Source organism: Pelobates fuscus, chromosome 1 (genome assembly GCF_036172605.1).
Source record: "Pelobates fuscus isolate aPelFus1 chromosome 1, aPelFus1.pri, whole genome shotgun sequence".
Classification (NCBI taxonomy): Eukaryota; Metazoa; Chordata; class Amphibia; order Anura; family Pelobatidae; genus Pelobates; species Pelobates fuscus.
In genome coordinates, this window is record NC_086317.1 from 202415184 (window position 1) to 202436967 (window position 21784).

Here is a 21784-nt window from a genome sequence, read left to right on the forward strand (position 1 = left end):
TATTGTGCCTGAATTGTTCCTTTAAAAATAATCTGCCAGTGTCCTTCTCAAGATTAGGTTCTGGATCTGCCCCTCTATAGTGACCTTTTAAATAAATGCAAGTTTTTATTTGGGGTATATCTACTAAACAGTGATTTTTATTTTGTATGAGGCAGTGAAGTGTTTAATTTTTGTCTGCCTTCAGGTTACAAATAAGGAAAAGTAGTCTCTACTTTTCCTTATGTATAACTTGGGGGGGGGGGGGGGAAAAAGCAACCAAAATTTCAGTTAAAGAAAAATCAGGGCAACACAAGGAGGAGGGAGGGGGGATTGGAATATGCCTACACTTAAAGGGACTCTCTAGTGCCAGAAAAACATATCTGTTTTCCTGGCACTGCAGAATCCCGCAGTGCCCCCCTCCCTCTTATGTGGCCAAAGGGGTTAAAACCCCTTCAGTCACTTATCTGAATCCAGCACCTATGTCCCTCTGCACTGTGTCAGGCTCCGCCCATGCTCCTCCCCTGCTGACGTCAGCCGGCGGGGGGAGACCTAATACGCATGCGCGGCAATGGCCATTAGACCTCCCCATAGGAAAGCATTATTCAATGCTTACCTATGGGTATTCCGGTGACGCTGGAGGTGCTCATGCATAGCGTGAGGATGTCCAGCGTCGTTTAAAACTCTTTTGGTGTTCTAAGAAGCCGGAGGTCCCTCTAGTGCCTGTCTGAGGAGGACTTAACCCTGCAAGGTAATTTTTGCAGTTTATAAAAACTGCAATAATTACATTTGCAGGGTTAAGGGTGATGGGAGTTGGCACCCAGACCACTCCAATGGGCAGAAATGGTCTGGGTGCCTGGAGTGTCCCTTTAAGAATAAAAGTGACAGATCCGCTTTGACTGCACACTCAGCGTTCAAGCGCTCAGACATAGAACTGCCTTCTGATTGGACAAGGCATCACCCACTTCTAACAGGAAGTGACGTATCCGAGCTTGGCTTACTGGCTACAGTTGCGCATGTGCAAAGCGAGATAACCGGACATCTAAACCGAGACGGTGCGCGCACCCGGGGCCAGGTGGGAGCGCGCTGGGGAGGTGATGTATAGCGAAATACAAGTAGCACAGAGCGAGTGGGAGTATGTAAGAGCTGTAGGTTCGGGTATCTACGGGTTAAGAGCCAGTCACGTACGTAATATGTGAAGTGAACACACTGCCCGGCGAAAAAACAACAACATTATAAGAGTAATTGTATAAATGTAATGCTTGTTGTTCTCTCAGTGTGCTAAAAATGTGGAAACTGAATTCCAAAATGTAGAGTATAGTGAGAGTATAAAGCTGTGAGAGGAGCTCCTCCATGCAGCTAGTTCTGCCTACATTTTATAATTTGCTTTTCATTTCATTAGAGCCAAGCAATAATCTGAGAAAATGATTCGGTAATAATCAAGACGTTCAAGTACTCTGCTACGTTTGCTATCCTCCTTAGTTTAATGAGCTGCATCTGGATTGTTCCATGTTTAGAACTCCGACAAATCAGCCAGAATGCTTCTTGTAAAAGCTCAAGATTATGAAGCTACATGGTCTATTTTCCCTTCCCTCCTCTATTGTTATCCCTCTCACAATTGTCAGTCGGGTAATGGATTAGGAAGGACTACATCTTCTGATTCCTCTTTATTGAAGGAACCCACAAATACCATAACCACTACAGCACACTGTAGTAGTTATGGTCCCAGTAGTTCCATCCTATGAAAATATTCAAACTGTTTAGCAGGCATAAGCCCACAGCCACATCTGCCACATTCAGTCTTGTCCAGCAGGAGATGCCAGATTGCTAAATAGACAGCATAATGGCAGCGCTCATTAGTTAAAGGGACACTATAGTCCCCAGAACCACTATAGCTTAATCCTGCAGGCTGAGCAATGAAAACGCTGGCTTTTCCTGGAAAAGACAGTGTTTACATTGCTGCCTAGTTACACTTCAAGTGGCAGTAACTAGAGGTACTTCATAGTCCAGTACTGCACAGTGTGCAATACCTAAGTGCAGACTCTCCATGGTCTGCATGGAGCCGGTAAATGCTTTTCATAGAAGTACATTGATTCAATGCATCTCTATGAGGAGATGCTGATTGGCGCTGTGTGGTGTTTTGCTGTGCATGCTCAATTACCTTTTTACTCAACAGAGAGTGGGTTGGGGACCTAAACATTTATTCCAACAATGTAGTTTGAGGAATGCATGTTTGTATTCTTAACACTAGTGTTCCTTTAAGCATATTAGCTGAACTCTCTCTGTAGAGTAAATCACAGCAGAAGTAGAACCATACTCCCTGACAGGGACATCTGACTTTACCTGCGCACTATATCAAATCCCTATACACAGGGGCTTTTTAGCCGCAAGGCAAACAAGGCATTTGCCTTGGGCGGCATTTTCCAGGGGGCGGCAAAAAACGCCGCCCCCAAATGCCCAGGGCAAATGCCTTGTTAGCCTTGCGGCTAACTGGGCTGCCGGTCGGGCTGATGGGCTGGGCGGGTGGGCGGCTGGCGAGGGAGCTCTTCCTCTGAGCTCTCTGCTCAGCTCCTTCGCGCGCCGCAGAGTGAGGCTGGGAGCCGGAATATGACATCATCTTCCGGCTCCCAGCCTCACTCTGCGGCGCGCGAGGGAGCTGAGCGGAGAGCTCAGAGGAAGAGCTCCCTCACCAGCCCAGCAGCCCGACCGGCAGCCCCACTAGACCCCAGGGAGATAAAGAAACCCCCCCCCCCCCCAGCATTCCCAAAGGTAAGGAGGCTGAGGGGTAGGTTAAATTAATTATATATTATTATATTATATATTATATTATATATTATTAAATTAATTATATATTATAATATATTATTATTATATTTTATATTATATTATAGATTATATATCAGAGAGTGTGTGTGTCTGACAGAGAGTGTGTCTGACTGTGTGTGTGTCTGTTAGCTAGTGTATGCGTATCTGTCAGTGAATTTGTGTGTGTGTGTGTATTTAGAAGGCGGGACGGGGGGGGGAAGGGTTGGGTGGGGGTTATATATATTATATTAAATATATTATATTATATATATTATATATATATATATATATATATATTATTATATTACCGTATATACTCGAGTATAAGCCGAGTTTTTCAGCACATTTTTTGTGCTGAAAAACCCCAACTCGTCTTATACTCGAGTCAGAGTCTGTATTATGGCAATTTGCATTGCCATAATACAGACTGGGGGGAGAGGGGTGCTGGCAGAGCTGTACTTACCCTTCCTGCAGCTCCTGTCAGCTCTCTCCTCCTCCGCGCCGTCCGTTCAGCACCTCTGTCAGCTCCCAGTGTAAGTCTCGCGAGAGCCGCGGCTCTCGCGAGACTTACACTGGGAGCTGACAGAGGGAGCTGCACAGACCGCGCGGAGGAGGAGAGAGCTGACAGGAGCTGCAGGAAGGGTAAGTACAGCTCTGCCAGCACCCCTCTCCCCCCCACTGTACTGCCAATGACACTGGACCACCAGGGAAGGAGCCCCCCTCCCTGGCCAGCTAGCAAGCAGGGAGGGGGGACGAAAAAAAAAAGATAATTAAAAAAATAATAATAATAATAATAATTAAATAATAAATAATGATAAAAAAATAAATAATAATATAAAAAAATAAACAAAAAAATTATAATTAATAATATATCAAATGCCCACCCCCACCAACACATACACAAACACACACTGCATCACACACTCACTTCATTCATATACACACACTGCATTCACACACACACTGCATTCACACACACACTGCATTCACACACACACTGCATTCACACACACACTGCACACTCACACACACTGCATTCACACACACACTGCACTCTCACACACACTGCACTCTCACACACACTGCACTCTCACACACACTGCACTCTCACACACACTGCACTCTCACACACACTGCACTCTCACACACACTGCACTCTCACACACACTGCACACTCACACACACTGCACACTCACACACACTGCACACTCACACACACTGCACACTCACACACACTGCACTCATACACACACTGCATTCATTATATACACACACTGGAAATAAATATTCAATTAATATATACGCACACGCACTGCACTCATACACACGCACTGCACTCATACACACGCACTGCACTCATACACACGCACTGCACTCATACACACGCACTGCACTCATACACACGCACTGCACTCATACACACGCACTGCACTCATACACACGCACTGCACTCATACACGCGCACTGCACTCATACGCACACACTGCATTCATACGCACACACTGCATTCATTATATACACACTGTAAATAAATATTCAATTAATATAATTTTTTTAGGATCTAATTTTATTTAGAAATTTACCAGTAGCTGCTGCATTTCCCACCCTAGTCTTATACTCGAGTCAATACGTTTTCCTAGTTTTTTTGGGTAAAATTAGGGGTCTCGGCTTATATTCAGGTCGGCTTATACTCGAGTATATACGGTATATATATATTATATTATATATATTATATATTATTATATTATTATATTATATATTATTATATTATATATAATATTATATTATATATATTATATATTATTATATTTTATATTATAGATTATATATCAGAGAGTGTGTGTGTCTGACAGAGAGTGTGTCTGACTGTGTGTGTGTGTGTCTGTTAGCTAGTGTATGCGTATCTGTCAGTGAATTTGTGTGTGTGTGTGTGTGTGTATTTAGAAGGCGGGACGGGGGGGGGGGGAAGGGTTGGGTGGGGGTGTCGTGTGGGGGGGGAGAGGGGCGCCTGAGTTTTGTCCTGCCTAGGGCAGCACAAAACCAGGATACACCACTGCCTATACACCTTTAACTAACAGGAGATTTTTAGTATCACTCCAATGGCCATTCAAGTGGAAGCTTACATGCCTCATTACGTGAGTCCTACACTAGAAATTCACCTTGCTGCTTTCAGTTAAAAGGTGAAAACTCTGAGGCAGTCATTTTTTTTTTTTGTTCTATATATTTGGGCTGATGTATATTTTAGCCACTGCCAAGGAGTAATGGGAATCTGAGTACAGTGCTTAAAGGAACACTATAGTCACCTAAATTACTTTAGCTAAATAAAGCAGTTTTAGTGTATAGATCATCCCCCTGCAATTTCACTGCTCAATTCACTGTCATTTAGGAGTTAAATCACTTTGTTTCTGTTTATGCAGCCCTAGCCACACCTCCCCCGGCTATGATTGACAGAGCCTGCATGGAAAAAAAAATTGGTTTCACTTTCAAACAGATGTAATTTACCTTAAATAATTGTATCTCAATCTCTAAATTGAACTTTAATTACATACAGGAGGCCCTTGCAGGGTCTAGCAAGCTATTAACATAGCAGGGGATAAGAAAATCTTAATTAAACAGAACTTGCAATAAAGAAAGCCTAAATAGGGCTCTCTTTACAGGAAGTGTTTATGGAAGGGTGTGCAAGTCACATGCAGGGAGGTGTGACTAGGGTTCATAAACAAAGGGATTTAACTCCTAAATGGCAGAGGATTGAGCAGTGAGGAGGCAGGGGCATGTTCTATACACGAAAACTGCTTCATTAAGCTAAAGTTGTTCCGGTGACTTTAGTGTCCCTTTAATTTAGTGTGTTTGTAATTTTATTTGTGTTTGATAAAAATTTTAATCTGTACCTTGTATGGGATTTGGATAATTTGTTTTGCTGATATTTAACCAGACTCTGTATTGTTATATACTGTGTGTGCATGTTCTGTGCGAATCGCCAATTGCAATTAGGATTTCTGGAAAGTGGAAACACATCACTTATGCATGCTAAAGGGCAGCATGTGTAATGTTCTCCTTATTTCTATGTTAACTTTAAATTCTGCTTGTGGTGAACTAATCCATTACATTGGGATTCCTGCACTAGTTTTCTACCTGTAGTATATGAATTCTATGTAATAATATGCATTATCTTTCATGAGTTTAAGGACCATTATAGTGCCAGGAAAACAAACTCATTTTCCTGGCACTATAGGGTCTTTGGGTCCCCCCACCCTCTGGGTCCCCCTCCCGCCGGGCTCAAGAGGGAGGAAGGGGTTAAATTCTTACTGTTCTCCAGCGCCGGAGACTCTCCTCCCTCTTCCGACGTCATCCGCTGCATGCGCGGCAAGAGCCAAGCGTGCATTCAGTCAGTCCATAGGAAAGCATTTCTCGATGCTTTCCTATGGACATTGGCATCTTCTCACTGTGAAAATCACAGTGAGAAGCGCGGAAGCGCCTCTAGCGGCTGTCATGAGACAGCCACTAGAGGCTGGATTAACCCTATTGTAAACATAGCAGTTCCTTTGCAACTGCTATGTTTACAGAAGGCAGGGTTAACCCTAGATGGACCTGGCACCCAGACCACTTCATTGAGCTGAAGTGGTCTGGGTGCCTATAGTGGTCCTTTAACCATCAGCATAGAAAAAGTGATGTGTGTTCAGGAAAATCTGTTTGATAAGGAGGCATAGTAATTGGGGCATACACACAAATTGCTGAACAGATTCTAAAAGCACAAGATATAGGTAATTTGTTACTTTTGCATCAGTATGTAGCTGTTCACCACTGAATCAATCAGAACACTGCTTACTCTATAAAGAAAGCATGTACGTGTTGTGTTAAAAGAGCATTCTACAATTATAAATCTATTTAACATTAAAGGATCACTATAGGGTCAAGAACACAAACATGTATTCCTAACCCTATAGTGTTAAAACCACCATCTAGCCCCCCTGGGCCCCTTATGCCTCCATAAATATAGCAAAATCTTACTGTGCCCCCTTTTAAATAAAAAAAAAAACAATGTTTTTACTCATCTGTAATCCAGTGCCTGGCAATCTTTGTTGGGTGTCGCTTATTTTGAGAGCTTCTGGAACTAAATGCATTTGGAGATGCCTCAGTTTTATATAAGTCTATGTAAGTCTTACATTTTATAAGAATCAGCCTGATTCCCACAGCCAGCGCTTGGGAGTGGACAGAAGGCGGAAACTCAAAGTTTTGTCATCCTTTGGCTTTGCCGCAAGACAAAGTTGTCTTATATCTTTTGGCTATGTTGAAATTCCAATGTAGTAAAAAATACCATCAATATGAGTATTTCATAACATTTATTTGTTGGTGAGATGACAGAGCTACTTTAAATCTTGATGCATAAAGATGTTTATCCAGCATTTTCAGATAGTCCACAAAGATGAAAAATGGCCAGAACTTTGCTTCCTTTATTATTAGAGTACAACACTGCTGTTTTTTTTTCTGCTGTACTATACCGTCATAATATGCTTTCGCTAGTTCTGCTTTAGTACTGTTACCTTATTATAAACCTTTCTTAACTGAACTACCTTGTGCAAACCAGGTTGCTCATGTGACAAATGGCAAATGCAGAAGTAACAGTCCCAATGGGGGACGTAGTGGTGATTCCCAGTGATTGTGCCGAGGGTGAGGATCCAGAAGATGCAAAAACTCAGGTCATCTTGCAGCTGCAGCCAATACCCCATGGGTAAGTATTGTAAACCAGACTCTACTTGCTTAGTCAAAAAACGTAGCTCCTTTGTTCTATGCCAACCCATCATTCCAAGTATGCTCCAATTGTGTTACTTGTCACCCCACAGGTTTTGGGTCTTAGCTGACATAAATCTCTTCACCAGTTTTCAAAACTGTTTAACATTAATGTAAAGTGTTGACAGTCTCCTGCTTGACTTCATTGTGCTTCTCTTTCCAACTGATATTTTTTCTTTTTGGCAGCAGTCCTTTTTACGAGAACAGCATAGATATAAAGTCACAGTTACATACCTCCTGATGTGGGAACTACACCACAAACACATCCTGACACACTGTTTAACCTTTTGATCCGCCTGCTCTTTTTCTCCTGGTTGTACTAAATCCAGCTGTGCTCACACAGGATTTATGGGGACGTATCGGATACCAATGCTGCTGTTGTTTCCTTGGAAACACACACACTCAAGATGGGAGACACGCTGGGTAAGTAACAATTTCATTCCCTGTAACAGCATTTGTCCAGAACTAAATGAAGTAATTTAACATGCTTGTGGTCTACAGATGGTGGTACAGTGGAGCTGAGTGAGGATATTGACATTGCATATCCAATTACTTGTGGGGAAAGCAAGGCCATCCTGCTGTGGAAGAAATTTGTCTGTCCAGGAATAAATGTCAAATGTGTTAAGGTGAGGGCAGTGGAACTGTGAGGTACAGTTGCCATAACCCATTCACGTAAGATATTTCAGAACTGAATTATAATTTTAAAGTGGGATTTACACTGTGTATGAACAAGACTGGGCAAATATCAGGAATCTGATATTTGTTGTTTGTAAAATTATATGAATGCTTTGATGTGGATAACTATATTGTCTACAAAAACAAACAAAAAAAAAACATCTGTTCAACTTAAGTGTATGCACTTGATTTGCAGGTGGGCCTAAAAAAGACGACTTCACTTGATCAAACACATTCATTGTTTGATCCAATATTATTTAACCCCATATAACATATTTCATATTTATGATCCATACCACATCATACAACACAATTTAACATTAAGATACATAGTTAGGAAGTTGAAGTGGAAAAATAGCAGGTTTTGAGAATGTTTTAAAATATTTAGTCAATCCTGATTGAGTGAGTGAATGTGCATGTAAATTTTCACATGTCCTATCTATCCATTCATAAAATGGTGTGCTTGTATATTGAATAGGGGCTACAACATCCCTACAACTACCACAGAAGTATACTATTGTTGCAGCCTGGTTCACTGGCCCCATGTATTTAACTAGACAGATGTTTGCTTGTATTAATCTCCAACAGCAAGGTCTCCTTTCATGCAAAATTTGGCTCAGATTAAAAAAAAAAAACAACCCAAAAAAATGGAATTGTGTTGCAATTACTGTTTTTAGTAAGCAAAAGGGTTTTGTCTGCATTGACCATTTTAGTCCATGTTAAGTCTCCATGCAGCAGAATTACAGGTTTTAGATATGCATTTAACTTTATCTTGGCTTTTATTTACGATTACACTCACTCTTCTTTTTAGAAGTCATGCCCCTAGTATGAAATTTGAAAAATGTTTTAGATACACCCTTCGCATTAATGATTGTATAAATATATTCACGTGAAAAGGAATTTTGGACATTGATGCTCCATTCCCCTTAATAGTGGTTGAGTCTCATACTGTATCTGCTCTGGTTTCAGTTTAATGATCAGCTGATCAGTCCCAAACACTTTGTTCATCTAGCTGGAAAATCTACCTTAAAGGACTGGAAACGAGCCATCCGCTTGGAGGGAGTCATGCTGAGGTGCGTACAGTTACCCTTTCATGTGTAGAACTTGAACTAGCATTTGGTATACAAGCTAGCAATCCTGTCATTGTCATACTAGATCTTACATTTATATAGTGTACAATGAGATTGAAGTGACTTTTGTGAACATAAAAACAAGATGCCCCCTCTAAACAGCATCTTGTTTCTAAAAGTAAATGCATAATGTACAATATAATCATTTTTTTTTTTAATGTTAAAATCATACATGTTGGGAAAAAAAATAATTGCTTGGCATATCGTTGAGAACAAACACTGACAGATGTTTCCAAATTGGGGAAAAAATATGATTAGCATTTACCACCTAAGAGAATATAATTACTCGTAAGTAATGAGAATGTTACTAGAACACTCAATATCATGTATTTGTATAAGCTAAAAGTATTTTTAAAATTTGCATGCTATATTTTCCTATTTGTGATGATGAGTGGACTGGCGGGAATTTCAAATCTTCAACAATCTGGTGGCAGATTTGGCTGTGTTTTTTTACAGGCCTCGGGGCTGTAGAAAACAAGCCGATTGACCTTTTGCTTCCCACTTCATGGAGCCATTAATTATTACTCTTTTTGGACCCTGACCATCATGTGGTGCTGGGTGAAATGTTAGATTTCATGTGACTATTTACATTTTGATGGATTTGGTGCTAACTTTAAAAAGTGTGTGTTAATTGTTTTTTTCAACCTGTTCACTCCAGTAACTATAAATACCAATGATGACCACCAAATAATTCTAACCCTTTGAAGCTAATATTTTTCTGTACATGCTAAAGATTGACCATATTAACAATTGCATTGTTTCCAATGTTTTCTGTCCTGCATTCATTTGTTTCTGTGTCTCTTTAATGTCCAAAAAAACACCACAAAATTTACATAAAAAGCCACCTACATTTATTCTGTCTTATGGTGGGTTTAGTTTGTATCACATCATTGAGCATTTGCATGTCCAAAATCTGAACCTGAATTATAACACTGGTTTTCCATGTGTTCCTCTCTGCAGGAAAATGATGGATTCAGGGCAGATTGATTTCTACCAGCATGATACAGTCTGCACAAATACATGCCGAAGTACCAAGTTTGACCTCCTGATTAGCAGTGCCCGTGCACCAGTACCGGGGCAGAGCAACGTTGTACAGGCTTCTACCACAGGAGAAGGTACATGGTAGCCTCTTTAGGGCAGGACCATGTGATATAAGAATATGGATTTGATTTCCTTGACTTGATTGGAGACACTGTTGCAATTGTTTCCTTATGCTTAGTAGAGCTGTGAGAGCTGGATTATGGCTAAATGACAAACTCTATGGATAAAAGTGTAGTTTACCCGACGATCTATTCCCTCTGCATACAGCGTATATAACAATTTAAAATATCTCTGTGCAGAGTCGAATTTTGAAATGCTGCACATACAGACTCCAAGCAGCATGACAACTGCAATAGACTTAAGTGGTTATGGTGCTTGGAGTAACAGTTTATTAAATAACCCTGAACGTTTTGACAAATATTCTTGAATTGAAAGTGAATTTCAAATTTAAGGCCACAATAGCCAAACTGAAAGCATAGTTGATACTTTGACCAGTTTTGCTATTTTGACCTTAATTTTGAAATTCACTTGGAATTCTCATTTTACTAAATATTTATGTGTGTGGTTAAGCAGCACTGTTGGGTTTTGAGGGTTTTTATAGATAAATTTCCTAGACTGCACCGGATTTACTTCAACTTTTTGAAAATCGTATAGTGAGCAGTTATGCATGATACAAAGTTAGGATTACGTTTTGTGTCTGGTATACCTTGAAGAGACCTGCAGCCTAATGGCATTATAGACACTGCACTGCAGTGGGTCTATAGCTTGGACTTAACCCTTTCAACAAAAGCAAAAGTGGCAAGATATGCCACCATTGTGTATATATATTTCATAAAACTATTTACTGGTGTTGTGGCTTTATTATTATTATGTTCACTGTATGCAGTAATATAGAGAACCAATTGGTATACCCAATATTACATAAGCAAAGGGCTATCAGCCTTACTTATTGAATTTCTATTCAAAGGTAACCTGTCTACAGTGGCTGTGTCAGAGGAAACCGTGGAAGATGGAACAATTGAGTGGGGCTCAAGTCTCACTGCCACAATGCAACTAAATAGAGAGGATAGAAGCAAAAAAGAAGGAGAAGAGATATCTGGTAAGATTGCGTACAGATTAATTTTGAAAAAGGAGTTGGTAGACTAACTGAATTCTCACTTTCGTGAATAACTCTAATTGAATTTAAAATTAAAGGCCAGAGTAGCCAAACTGAAAGTTTTCTTAGAATTAGTATTTCCATTTCTGCTATTTTTTAACTTAAATTGAGATTTACTTTGGGGGGCGGGTTGGAGGAGTCTAGTGTTACTCTAATCTGCACTTTTGTGCTTGGAGAACTTCTATCTGCCCTCCCTGCCAGCCCTCTAGCCTCCCTTGTTTCATATTGCTCTGTTTTTGTATTTTTATTTTTTAACCACTACCTTTGTTACCCACTTCCAACTTTCTTTGCTTAGAGAGTGCATGTGTCAAATGCTTCTCTATGTTTTATGGATATATTTTGTCTATCTATTCTCCTTTTTATTATATGAAGTTTTGCATATATACCCACTTCATTGGAATTTTTACCTCTTATACTTCCCCTTTTTGTTACTGAAAACTCTATTTTTGCAAATATTTCTTTCTGACTGTTCGTTCGAAGTAAAGTCCTGTTAATCCACATTCAACTAATCGTTTCATTTACCTGTGGAGTCTTATTCAATTAAGTATCTTGAATATACCGAGGGGAGGGGAGGGAGTGACAAATATCAAAGGACTTCATGAATGTGTTTTTTTTTTTCCCTGAAGAGGAGACTTTGCTGTTTTGGAAAGGTATTTCTGATGTGGGCCTAATGGATGAAGTTATCAGCAAGGTTCAAAATGAAATAGAGGTTCTTTTAAGTGGTGTCCAACAACGAATGAATGATTCTCCATTCCAGGTGGCAGGTTGGTACTATAGCCTTTTTAAAAAGTGTTTAAAACATGAAAAGCGTAACTTAAATGCCTTTTGTGATTCTTACTGGAATGCGAACATGTGTAAGGTCCCTCAGGTGATCATTTACTTTTTTCATAATTTCTTAAAAGAAAACTGGAGAACTAGTATGACATTGTGAAACAATTAAAATAATTCACACCCACTTAGAAAAATATACAGAGTAAAAAGGATATACCACCTATTGCAGATATAGATATGGTGGTTAAATCTGTAAAACAAATGAGACATACATAGTGTTTTCCATATAGGTAAAAACAAACAATTGTATCATATGAGGATGAACTCACAAGGATGGAGCCTCTTAGGCTCTATATACTTCGCTCTCGGGTGCCTATTCAGGCTTTCGATAATTTTCAGTTGAAGACCCAGACTCCACGAATTCAAGAGTAAATAAGGGTTTATTAATTGATGAAATATTATATTAAAATATTAATAATATAGGACAAAAATAGGCAGATATATGTATAAAATACAGCGTGGTATGGTACTGCAATAATGGCCAAAATTAAAAGCAGCAAAGCACCACAGCATATACACAAAATAACAATACCGCCAAATGAAAGTCCCAGTAAAAAGTCCAGTAAGACTGTATGACATTGTGCATGCATGTGATTTCTCATAATCAATAAATTGTGCCTCAGCCCATGTGGTTTTGATGCTAGAAGTGTTTTCCCAGAATAATCTGTCAAATTGATTTCAAACGGTTTACATCAAGCATGTCAAACTCAAAGGCTAACACGGGCCAAAAAAACTAGGTTTAAGTTTATGTGGGCCGCAAACCCCCCCCCCCCCCCATCCCCCCACAAACCTTACATTTTCATAGAAACTTAGGTTTGTTTTGAAAAGTACAGTATAAAAAAAAACCACACACAATTTTATTTATTGTTCTCTACCTTTTGGAGCTGGTGTGGGGCCTCTCCCTGGGGTCCAGTGGGGATCTTCTCTCGGGAGGTTTCCTACCAGCTGCTCACTGCTCCCTCACGTGCAATTTAGTGATGCCGGAATGACGTCCTATTCCGGCATCACTACAGAGGGTGCGCGTGAGGTAGCAGTGGAAGGAAGAAGGAAGACTGAGCTCCCTTGCTGCTGCCAGTGACCTGCAATGTGGGGAAAGCAGGTGCCTACTCTGCCTTAGTAAGCATGTCAAACTCACGGCAAGCCGGGCCGCAAAGATATTCATTGTGGGCCGCGAGTTTGACATGCTTGGCTTACATCCATGAATGCCATGCCATTCCAAATAGTAGAGCAATTTACTCTGGGAGAGCGCCAGGGCACTTCTGGCACCATAAACACTGCAGTGGGCTGTAGTGGTCATAGTTCCTAGAGTTTTTATTTTTTATTTTTTTTTAAATTCTTTATTTTTGATGTGCGGGTGGTTACAGAGCATTGTCATGCGCCACAACGGCGTTCAGTAGCAGAAATATACATATAGGTTAAACAGTGGCACGATATACTTGCACAAGTTTTTTTTTTTTTGTAAAACACGTTAAGCTAAGCAGTTTGGTTTAAATGATAGTAATCTATGTGATATCCGGTGAGCTCCAAAACGAATATTGCAATAATAATGCTAATAATAATAATGCTAATAATAATAAAACAGGCTTATACGAGTCGAGAACGTACTGAGCGTTGAGCAGGCTCATACTATTAATGCCTTTAAAATGAAGATGTAAATGTACAGGCTACAACAACGTTTAGGTAGCAATTGACACTTAGCTAACATATGGCATCAAGTACAGGTTTAGCAAGTCTAGGGACGCTTAAAGCGAAGTCATTGTGGTTGTAGGTGGTGCGGTATGGGTGTCTGAGAGACATAGTGAGGGTATTGAAGGGTCGTCGAGTTAGAGGTTCAACATTATAGTACGTTTAGCAGTGAAGTTGGGTCTCTCTCAGTCTCAAGCCTGATGTGCCGTGGCGGGCGATAAAGCATTAATTGTGTCGTATCCCTACCATAGTGTATGTCTTATCTGGGGCACGATGTGAGATAGACGTGCAAAGCTCCCAGCCTTAGTGTGCGCCCGTTCTATGAAGACGGACCGCGCTATCTGGAAGAAGGCAACCCTGGCCTGTAAACCCTTAAGAAGGATAGTATGAACCAACGATCTATTTGAGGCTATGGACGAGAGCCAAGGGAGGGTGTAGTGTCATGTGAGCCCTGTGCTGGGTAATTAGCTGTGGGCTTGCCCGGTGATGGTTTTTACGATGCCCCCTTACACCTAGAGTAGTATGATGGCATTAAAGCAGTCGAGCATAATACTATCTGCTGTTCCGGCGTTTGGGTAAGCGTGGGTAGCGATTCATGTCGAGGTAGTCATAGCCTGCAACGGTAATGAGTTTGCAGGAGGGAGTATGGCTACATTATGTACCCCGGGTTCAAGGTAGGCACAAGTGTTAAAACAGAGTTACTTTTTGGCTAACCGATGCTAAGCTATAACACGGTACCAATTCCACTATCAGACTCGTCTATGCCTCGCTGGATAGCAGCATGATATGCTCGGGTGTCGGGGCCAGGGATTGGTGCTATCAGAATGCCCATCTATCGGTGCCACTAAAGGAATGGGTTAGGCAATGCTTAAAGTAATAACAGAGAACAATACCAGATAACAAACCACATATACATAAGGGCCCAAGTGTCTCTGGGTGATCAGCCATTTTGCAGACGAGCTTCAGGTAACTTGCTCTTTAATCTGGCTGGTATCCGGGATGCGTTCAGCTGTCGACTATCACTCGGTGCCCCCAATGTATTACAGAGGCTAGTCCATTCCATGTGTATTGCGTTCAACAGTCCATATTGTCCATGGAACAGCGACAAGTGGGAGAGAGAGAGACGCAGATCTTCATGTGGTTTCACGTGTGGCTCGGTGACGGCACCGCTTGGGCAGATCTTCTTGGGACAAATGTTGCGGAGGTGGCCGGGTTCCAAGCATGGATGTTGGCGGGTTTGTTGGGCTGCTGCAGTGCGTCCTGTGAGAGGCCCCATGCCGTCAGGTGCTTTCTTGCCTCCGGTAGGTCGGCTATGAGGTAGGTTCTTTCACAATGAAGCACCTGTAGTTTGTGGGGTGGGCGCCACTGATATTTTATGTTGTTAGCGCGGAGCAGGGTGGTGAGGGGTCTGAATGCTGCACGCCCTGCCATTGTTCCCCGGGACAGGTCCGAATAAAACGTAAGGGACATGTCCTCGAATGCATACGGTGTGTTACCCCTAGTGGCTGCCACAAGCGCCATTTTGTCTTGGCGTTTTTGGAACTTAACTATTACATCCCTGGATGCCGACACAGGGGCTGATGCGGGTTTGGGTAAGCGAAATGTGCAGTCTATGTGTATTCCTTTGGCCTGTTTCGCGGGGAGGATCGTGCTTACCAAGCGTCGTACGAGGTGGGGCACCTCTGTGTCTGGAATGGAGTCCGGGATTCCCCTTATCTTAAGGTTTTGGGCGCGCCGTGCGTCTTCTATTGCCGCCATTTTTTGTTCCACCTGCAGGTGTTGTTGTTGCAGGGAGACCACTTCATGCTGCAGCGTGGTGAGTTGTTGTGTGTGGCTCATGGAATCCCTCTCCACGGCACCCATACGATCCGACAGGCCCTGGATGTCCTTCCTCATATCTGCCATGTCAGCCTGGATGCCCCGTCGGAGCTCCGCAAACAGCTCCTTCATTTCGGCCTTCGTGACCGGAGCAGCATCTGAGTGCATCTTGGGTAGAGCTTGCGGTCGCGCAGCGGGTATGGCTACCTCTTCTTGGTCTGAAGTAAGACCGTCAGAATTAGTGAGGTCGTCCGCATAGTCGGCATATTCCGCTATGTGAGGTTCTAGGGCGCCATGTGCCCTCCGCCATAGATCCCCTATACTTGCGCCAGGTCGTGGCATATCCGATTTGAGTTTTTTGTTCTTTTTGCCCATTGCTGCCTTGATTGCTGGGGCAGTCAGCCTGTTTCTGTCGAGTTTGAGGGGTAATGGATGTCGATTTTGCCCGTATAAATGCTCGTTTTCCACGGAGCTCGTTTGAGTTGCGACCGCTCGGTTCAGTAGTTGGCTCCCCCCCCCCGAGTTTTTATTTGTTATATGTAAAACTACTCTGCATTTCTAGCCAGTTTATATAATGGAAGCATGGGACATATGTGGCATTGCATGGTTTCTTGTTTTGGGAGCAAGTTTCTAGGATAGGTAGTGCTGATATAAAAACAAACTAGATGTTTTATGTATTTATTTGTATTTTTGTGTATGCAGGCATGCATGTTAAAGGGACACAATCACCAAAACAACTTTAGTTTCATAAAGCAGTTTTGGTGTATAGATCATGCCCCTACCCAACCCTTTGCCATTTAGGAGTTAAAATACTTTGTTTATGCAGCCCTAGTCACACCGCTCCTCCCGGCAAGTAATGTGCAAAGCCTTCCTAAACACTTCCTGTAAAGTGAGATCGTTTTTATACTTCCTTTATTGCACAGTCTGTTTTAATTTAGAATTTCTTACATCTTGTTAACAGCTTGATAAACATTGCAGGAGCCTCCTGTGTGTGTGATTAAAGTTCAATACATCTGATTGAAAATGAAACCAATTATTCATGCAAGCTGTGTTAGTCTCAGCTAGGGGAGATGTGGCTTGGGCTGCACGGACAAAAACAAAAGTGATTAAACTCCTAAATGGCAGAGAATTGAGCAGTGATACTTCAGAGGTATGACCTATAGCTTTATTAAGCTAATGTTGTTTTGGTTACTATAGTGTCCATTTAAGTAAGCATAAACGTTTCCTAGATGCCGCTCTTGAAATGTTGCGGCCCGTCTGCCCTGGGGCTGCTTTGTGCTGTGGCTCTCTCTGGTCCTTGTCTTGCCTCCGGTGGCCACAAGAGGGCAAAGTGCCTGTCTGTCTGCAGAGCAGGCCAGCCACTCACCCTTCACTCCAGCTCCCAGTACCAGAGGAGCATGTGGCCTGCTTGAGCAGAGTTGGCACTGGAGGACGGGCAGCTCATTGTATTAAATTGGGGAGGGGGCAGTGTAATATTTTGATGGAGGGAGGGGGCAATATATTATATTGGATGTGGTAGTTGGAAGTGTATTAGAGTGGTGGGGGGGGGGCAGTGTATTAATTTGGGGGGAGGGAAAGGGGCAGTTTGTTAAATTTGTGGAAGGTAGTGTATTTGGGGAGGGAGGGGGCAGTGTATTAGAGTGGTGGGAGAAGCAGGCAATGTATTGGAGTGGTTGGAGGAGGGGCAATGTGTTAAATTGGGGGGAGGTAGTGTATTTGGGGGAGGGAGGCAGTATTAGAGTGGTGGTACGGTGTGCGATGTGTTACATTGGGGGAGGGCAGTGTATTAACTTGGAATGGGAGGGGGGCCGTGTATTAGAGTGGTGAAAAGGGGGCCGTGTATTAGAGTGGTGAAAAGGGGGCCGTGTATTAGAGTGGTGAAAAGGGGGCCGTGTATTAGAGTGGTGAAAAGGGGGCCGTGTATTAGATTGGTGAAAAGGGGGCCGTGTATTAGAGTGGTGAAAAGGGGGCCGTGTATTAGAGTGGTGAAAGGGGGGCCGTGTATTAGAGTGGTGAAAGGGGGGCAGTGTATTAGAGTGGTGAAAGGGGGGCAGTGTATTAGGAGTGGTGAAAGGGGGGCAGTGTATTAGGAGTGGTGAAAGGGGGGCAGTGTATTAGGAGTGGTGAAAGGGGGGCAGTGTATTAGGAGTGGTGAAAGGGGGGCAGTGTATTAGGAGTGGTGAAAGGGGGGCAGTGTATTAGGAGTGGTGAAAGGGGGGCAGTGTATTAGGAGTGGTGAAAGGGGGGCAGTGTATTAGGAGTGGTGAAAGGGGGGCAGTGTATTAGGAGTGGTGAAAGGGGGGCAGTGTATTAGGAGTGGTGAAAGGGGGGCAGTGTATTAGGAGTGGTGAAAGGGGGGCAGTGTATTAGGAGTGGTGAAAGGGGGGCAGTGTATTAGGAGTGGTGAAAGGGGGGCAGTGTATTAGGAGTGGTGAAAGGGGGGCAGTGTATTAGGAGTGGTGAAAGGGGGGCAGTGTATTAGGAGTGGTGAAAGGGGGGCAGTGTATTAAAATGTGGGGAGGGGGCAGTGTATTAGATTGGTCAAGGAGTGGAGGTGCTGAACTCTCCCCATGGAGATGCTGATTGGCCGTGCAGCATTTTGACACACATGCACAATAGCTTTCCTATGGGAAAGCATTGGATTGGCCGTGATCATCCAGTTTGATCTCGGCCACAGTGAAGGACACACTCATAGGACTTTAAAATCAACAAAATAAAAAAATACTTTAACGGCTGTGCAAAAGCATACATTCACCATTTCAGTCCTATTACCAAACTTTTTTTAATATGTCAAGGTAGTTGGACTGAAACATTACTTTGAAGCCCTACGAGCATAAGAACACCCAGTTGTTTTTTTTTTTGTTTTTTTTTGCGGCCCACAAAAACGTAAACCTTGTTTATTTGGCCCGTGTTAGCCTTTGAGTTTAACATGCTTGGTGTAGTGTCTTCTTATCCCATATTATCTTATTACTGATATATGACCATGTATATTTTGAAGTTGGCATTTAGAATAAACCAGTGTTAAATTACTTTTGTTCTGTGAGGGGAATAAAATGACCTGTATGACTCCTAAGTACCTTATTGAATAGGGTGACTTCCATTGATCCTCTCTACTCACTCTCCCTGAAAGATGCCACGGTGCTCAGTAACATTGCACACAGCTTTGGCTTTCTTGATGTTGTTAAGAGAATCCTGGAACAGAAAAAGAATCAGACAGACCAGAGTGAAGAACAGTATTATTACACACTGACAGGTGAGCATCCGTTATTTACTTATATACTACAAGATTATAAAAAATTGAATTGTTACAGAGTTAGTTTCTGAAATAAATTGACTTGGTCTTCACTAATTCTAATATGTTCTGAGCTTTAGTGCAGTAATCAATGCAAAAATAATAATTTTACACCGTTAACATCTAAACGTAGATGCTGCACACTGTGCAGCACTGGACTATGAATCGCCTCTAGTGGCCATCTGAGTGACTGCCATGAGAGTTGTCCCAAGGCAGCAATTTGTCTGTAAAGGCAATGTTTACATTGAAAAGCCTGAAGGGACAGGCTATAGACACCAGAACAACTACATTAAGTTATAGTGTCCCTTTATGAATTGCATTTTTCTTGTTGAAAATGAAAGTGTTAGTTTAGAAAAGACTGGCTCCTTAATATTTTAGCTGATTCTTAGATTCCAAACAAGTTTGTCAAGCCCTGCTATAGTGTTAGGAATGCAAATGCCATAGTGAACTGCTCACTGGTTATTAAACCAGTGATCTGTTCTATTCCTTTTTCTTATTCCCAAGGCAGACTTTCCCAATGATTTTCCAAAGTATTAATTTGTTAATACGATTTATATATTTTACTATTATTTGTTAAGCTCATACTTTGTATTTCTTCCTATGTGTAAATAAAGAATGTTTTAAATGTTTACTAAAGATCACAACTGTTTTTGTACTCTGCAGGTTAATATGCAGTTCATTATTATTCCTCTTAAGGATTTTTATTAGAAATATTTGTTTTATTTTTTTTTGTCTGGAGCATACTTCCTGGATGTCACTTATTGTATTATGGCTGCAGATAACAGTGATAAACTCTGCATGGTTCTCAGTCTGATCTGTCATTACAGCCCCAGGTATTGTGCAGAGTGATGAGAGGGGCTAAGGATCTTAATTGTGATCCTGGCTCTTTGGGGTGGGTGGAACAATACCTAAAATGCTACAGTTCTGTTGGAGTTTATAAAGGGAGGGGGTGGTAACCAAAATACAATTATGTCCTGAATGCAAAATAATGTAGGTACACTTCTGATATTTTTAAATGTTTTTTCTAATAGACGCTAAATAAAAAAAACTGTGAATAATTCCTGCAGATAATGTAAGAAAGGGACAGTTAAGCTATGTAACTTTGTCAATGGGATGAGCAAAGCAAACTAATTTTGCATTCCTGGATACCTCACACACATTGTGCTCCTACTTATACTACGTTCTCCACGAGTGATGCCAGATATTTCATTTTACACATGTTTTTTCTTTTTGGCTTTTAATGTATGTATATTTTTGATACCATAGATCTGGAACGTCAGTTGGAAGAACAAAGGAAGCAGGAAGGAAGTAGGTCACCACTTCTTCAAAATGTAGTTTTGATGCCTGTGAACAACCCCAAACCACCCAAGAGACCTCGTCTGCAACGCCCAGCATCTGCTGGCTCCTTGGGGACCACATCTAGTCAACCACACTACACAGTTCTATCACCACTCACTTTAGCTCCCGTTGGACAACAATTCTCCTTGGGTGGACTGAGATACACCACTGTACTTGGCAAAGCTGGGGCAGGGGATGCCCTAGCAGTACTAACAACTGAGATGCAAGAATCAGGCAGCTTGGCTGAGATGATGAGCCCTGTAGAGTTGGTAACCATGGATGCAGGACTCGGACAGGAGGGAGTTGGTGATGAGGGGCAGACTATCATTCAGATAGACCCAGCACCAGATCCAGAAGGGGGGTCAAAGGTCATGGAACTTGGCGATGGAAAGGTGCTAGGAGTTGGTCATTCTGATGGAATACACAATGTAGAGATTGTGGTGCTAGAAGATGATTAGGAAGTAGGAAGGATGAAAGTAAATTCTGAAATTGTGAAAGGTCTGCTCCAAGTGGGAGGGATTTTTTTTTGTGTGTTGATAACAGTAAAGGGATTTAACGCTTCACTTTGAACAGTGAGATTTGGCTTATACTGATGGACCTAAATAGTATCTTGCTAAACCAGACCTTCTGCTGGAAACTATATGTATGCTTTTATCCTATGTGTTTTTCTGTACAGAAACTGTGTTTAAAAAAAAAAAAATAATAATTAGAAAATAATTTTTTAATTAAATTTTCAGTGAGTTGTTTTTTTCTTATTTTCCTTTTTTTTTTTTTTTTTTTGTCCACATATCAGAAACACAATTACTCACAAATTAAATCCTAAAATGCCTGTTTAATTATTTCAACTTTTTTTTTTTGTGGTACCATATGCAATATATTTTACAGTTCAATGTTAAATTAGAATATATATTATGCAGTAAATGTAACCTGCAGCAACATGTTATCTTTTATATAGCAACACCATATTCTACAGTGCTTTATGATAACACCATTGGGATGTAAAACAACATGGCGATAAATAGGGCTGTGCTCAACCAAGCTCTCAATCTAACAGGACAGAAAAGAAAACGGGTAAAAATGTGTCGGAGTGGAGTAGAGGATTATGAATATGATGCTTGTGTTTAATTGTAGAAGAGTAGTGAATGCATGGAATGTAGAGTGGAAGGAAGGGAATCTTGAGTAGACTGTAAAAGCACAAGTAATCCTGCGCGTCCAAACTCTATCGCTTACTTGTTAAATATTTTTTTT

General features: G+C 41.6%; 1 protein-coding gene across 1 annotated transcript; it reads left to right on the top strand.

Annotated features, from left to right (window-relative positions):
* The first annotated feature begins 1005 nt into the window (after positions 1-1005).
* GMEB1 (glucocorticoid modulatory element binding protein 1) lies at positions 1006-21261 on the top strand. Its single transcript, XM_063453761.1, has 10 exons — positions 1006-1070; positions 7367-7510; positions 7913-7992; positions 8071-8195; positions 9214-9317; positions 10335-10489; positions 11383-11514; positions 12198-12335; positions 19037-19159; positions 20465-21261. The coding sequence occupies exons 2-10, from the start codon at positions 7383-7385 to the stop codon at positions 20992-20994; spliced, it is 1515 nt and encodes a 504-aa protein (XP_063309831.1). The 5' UTR covers positions 1006-1070; positions 7367-7382; the 3' UTR covers positions 20995-21261.
* The last annotated feature ends 523 nt before the right edge of the window (positions 21262-21784 follow it).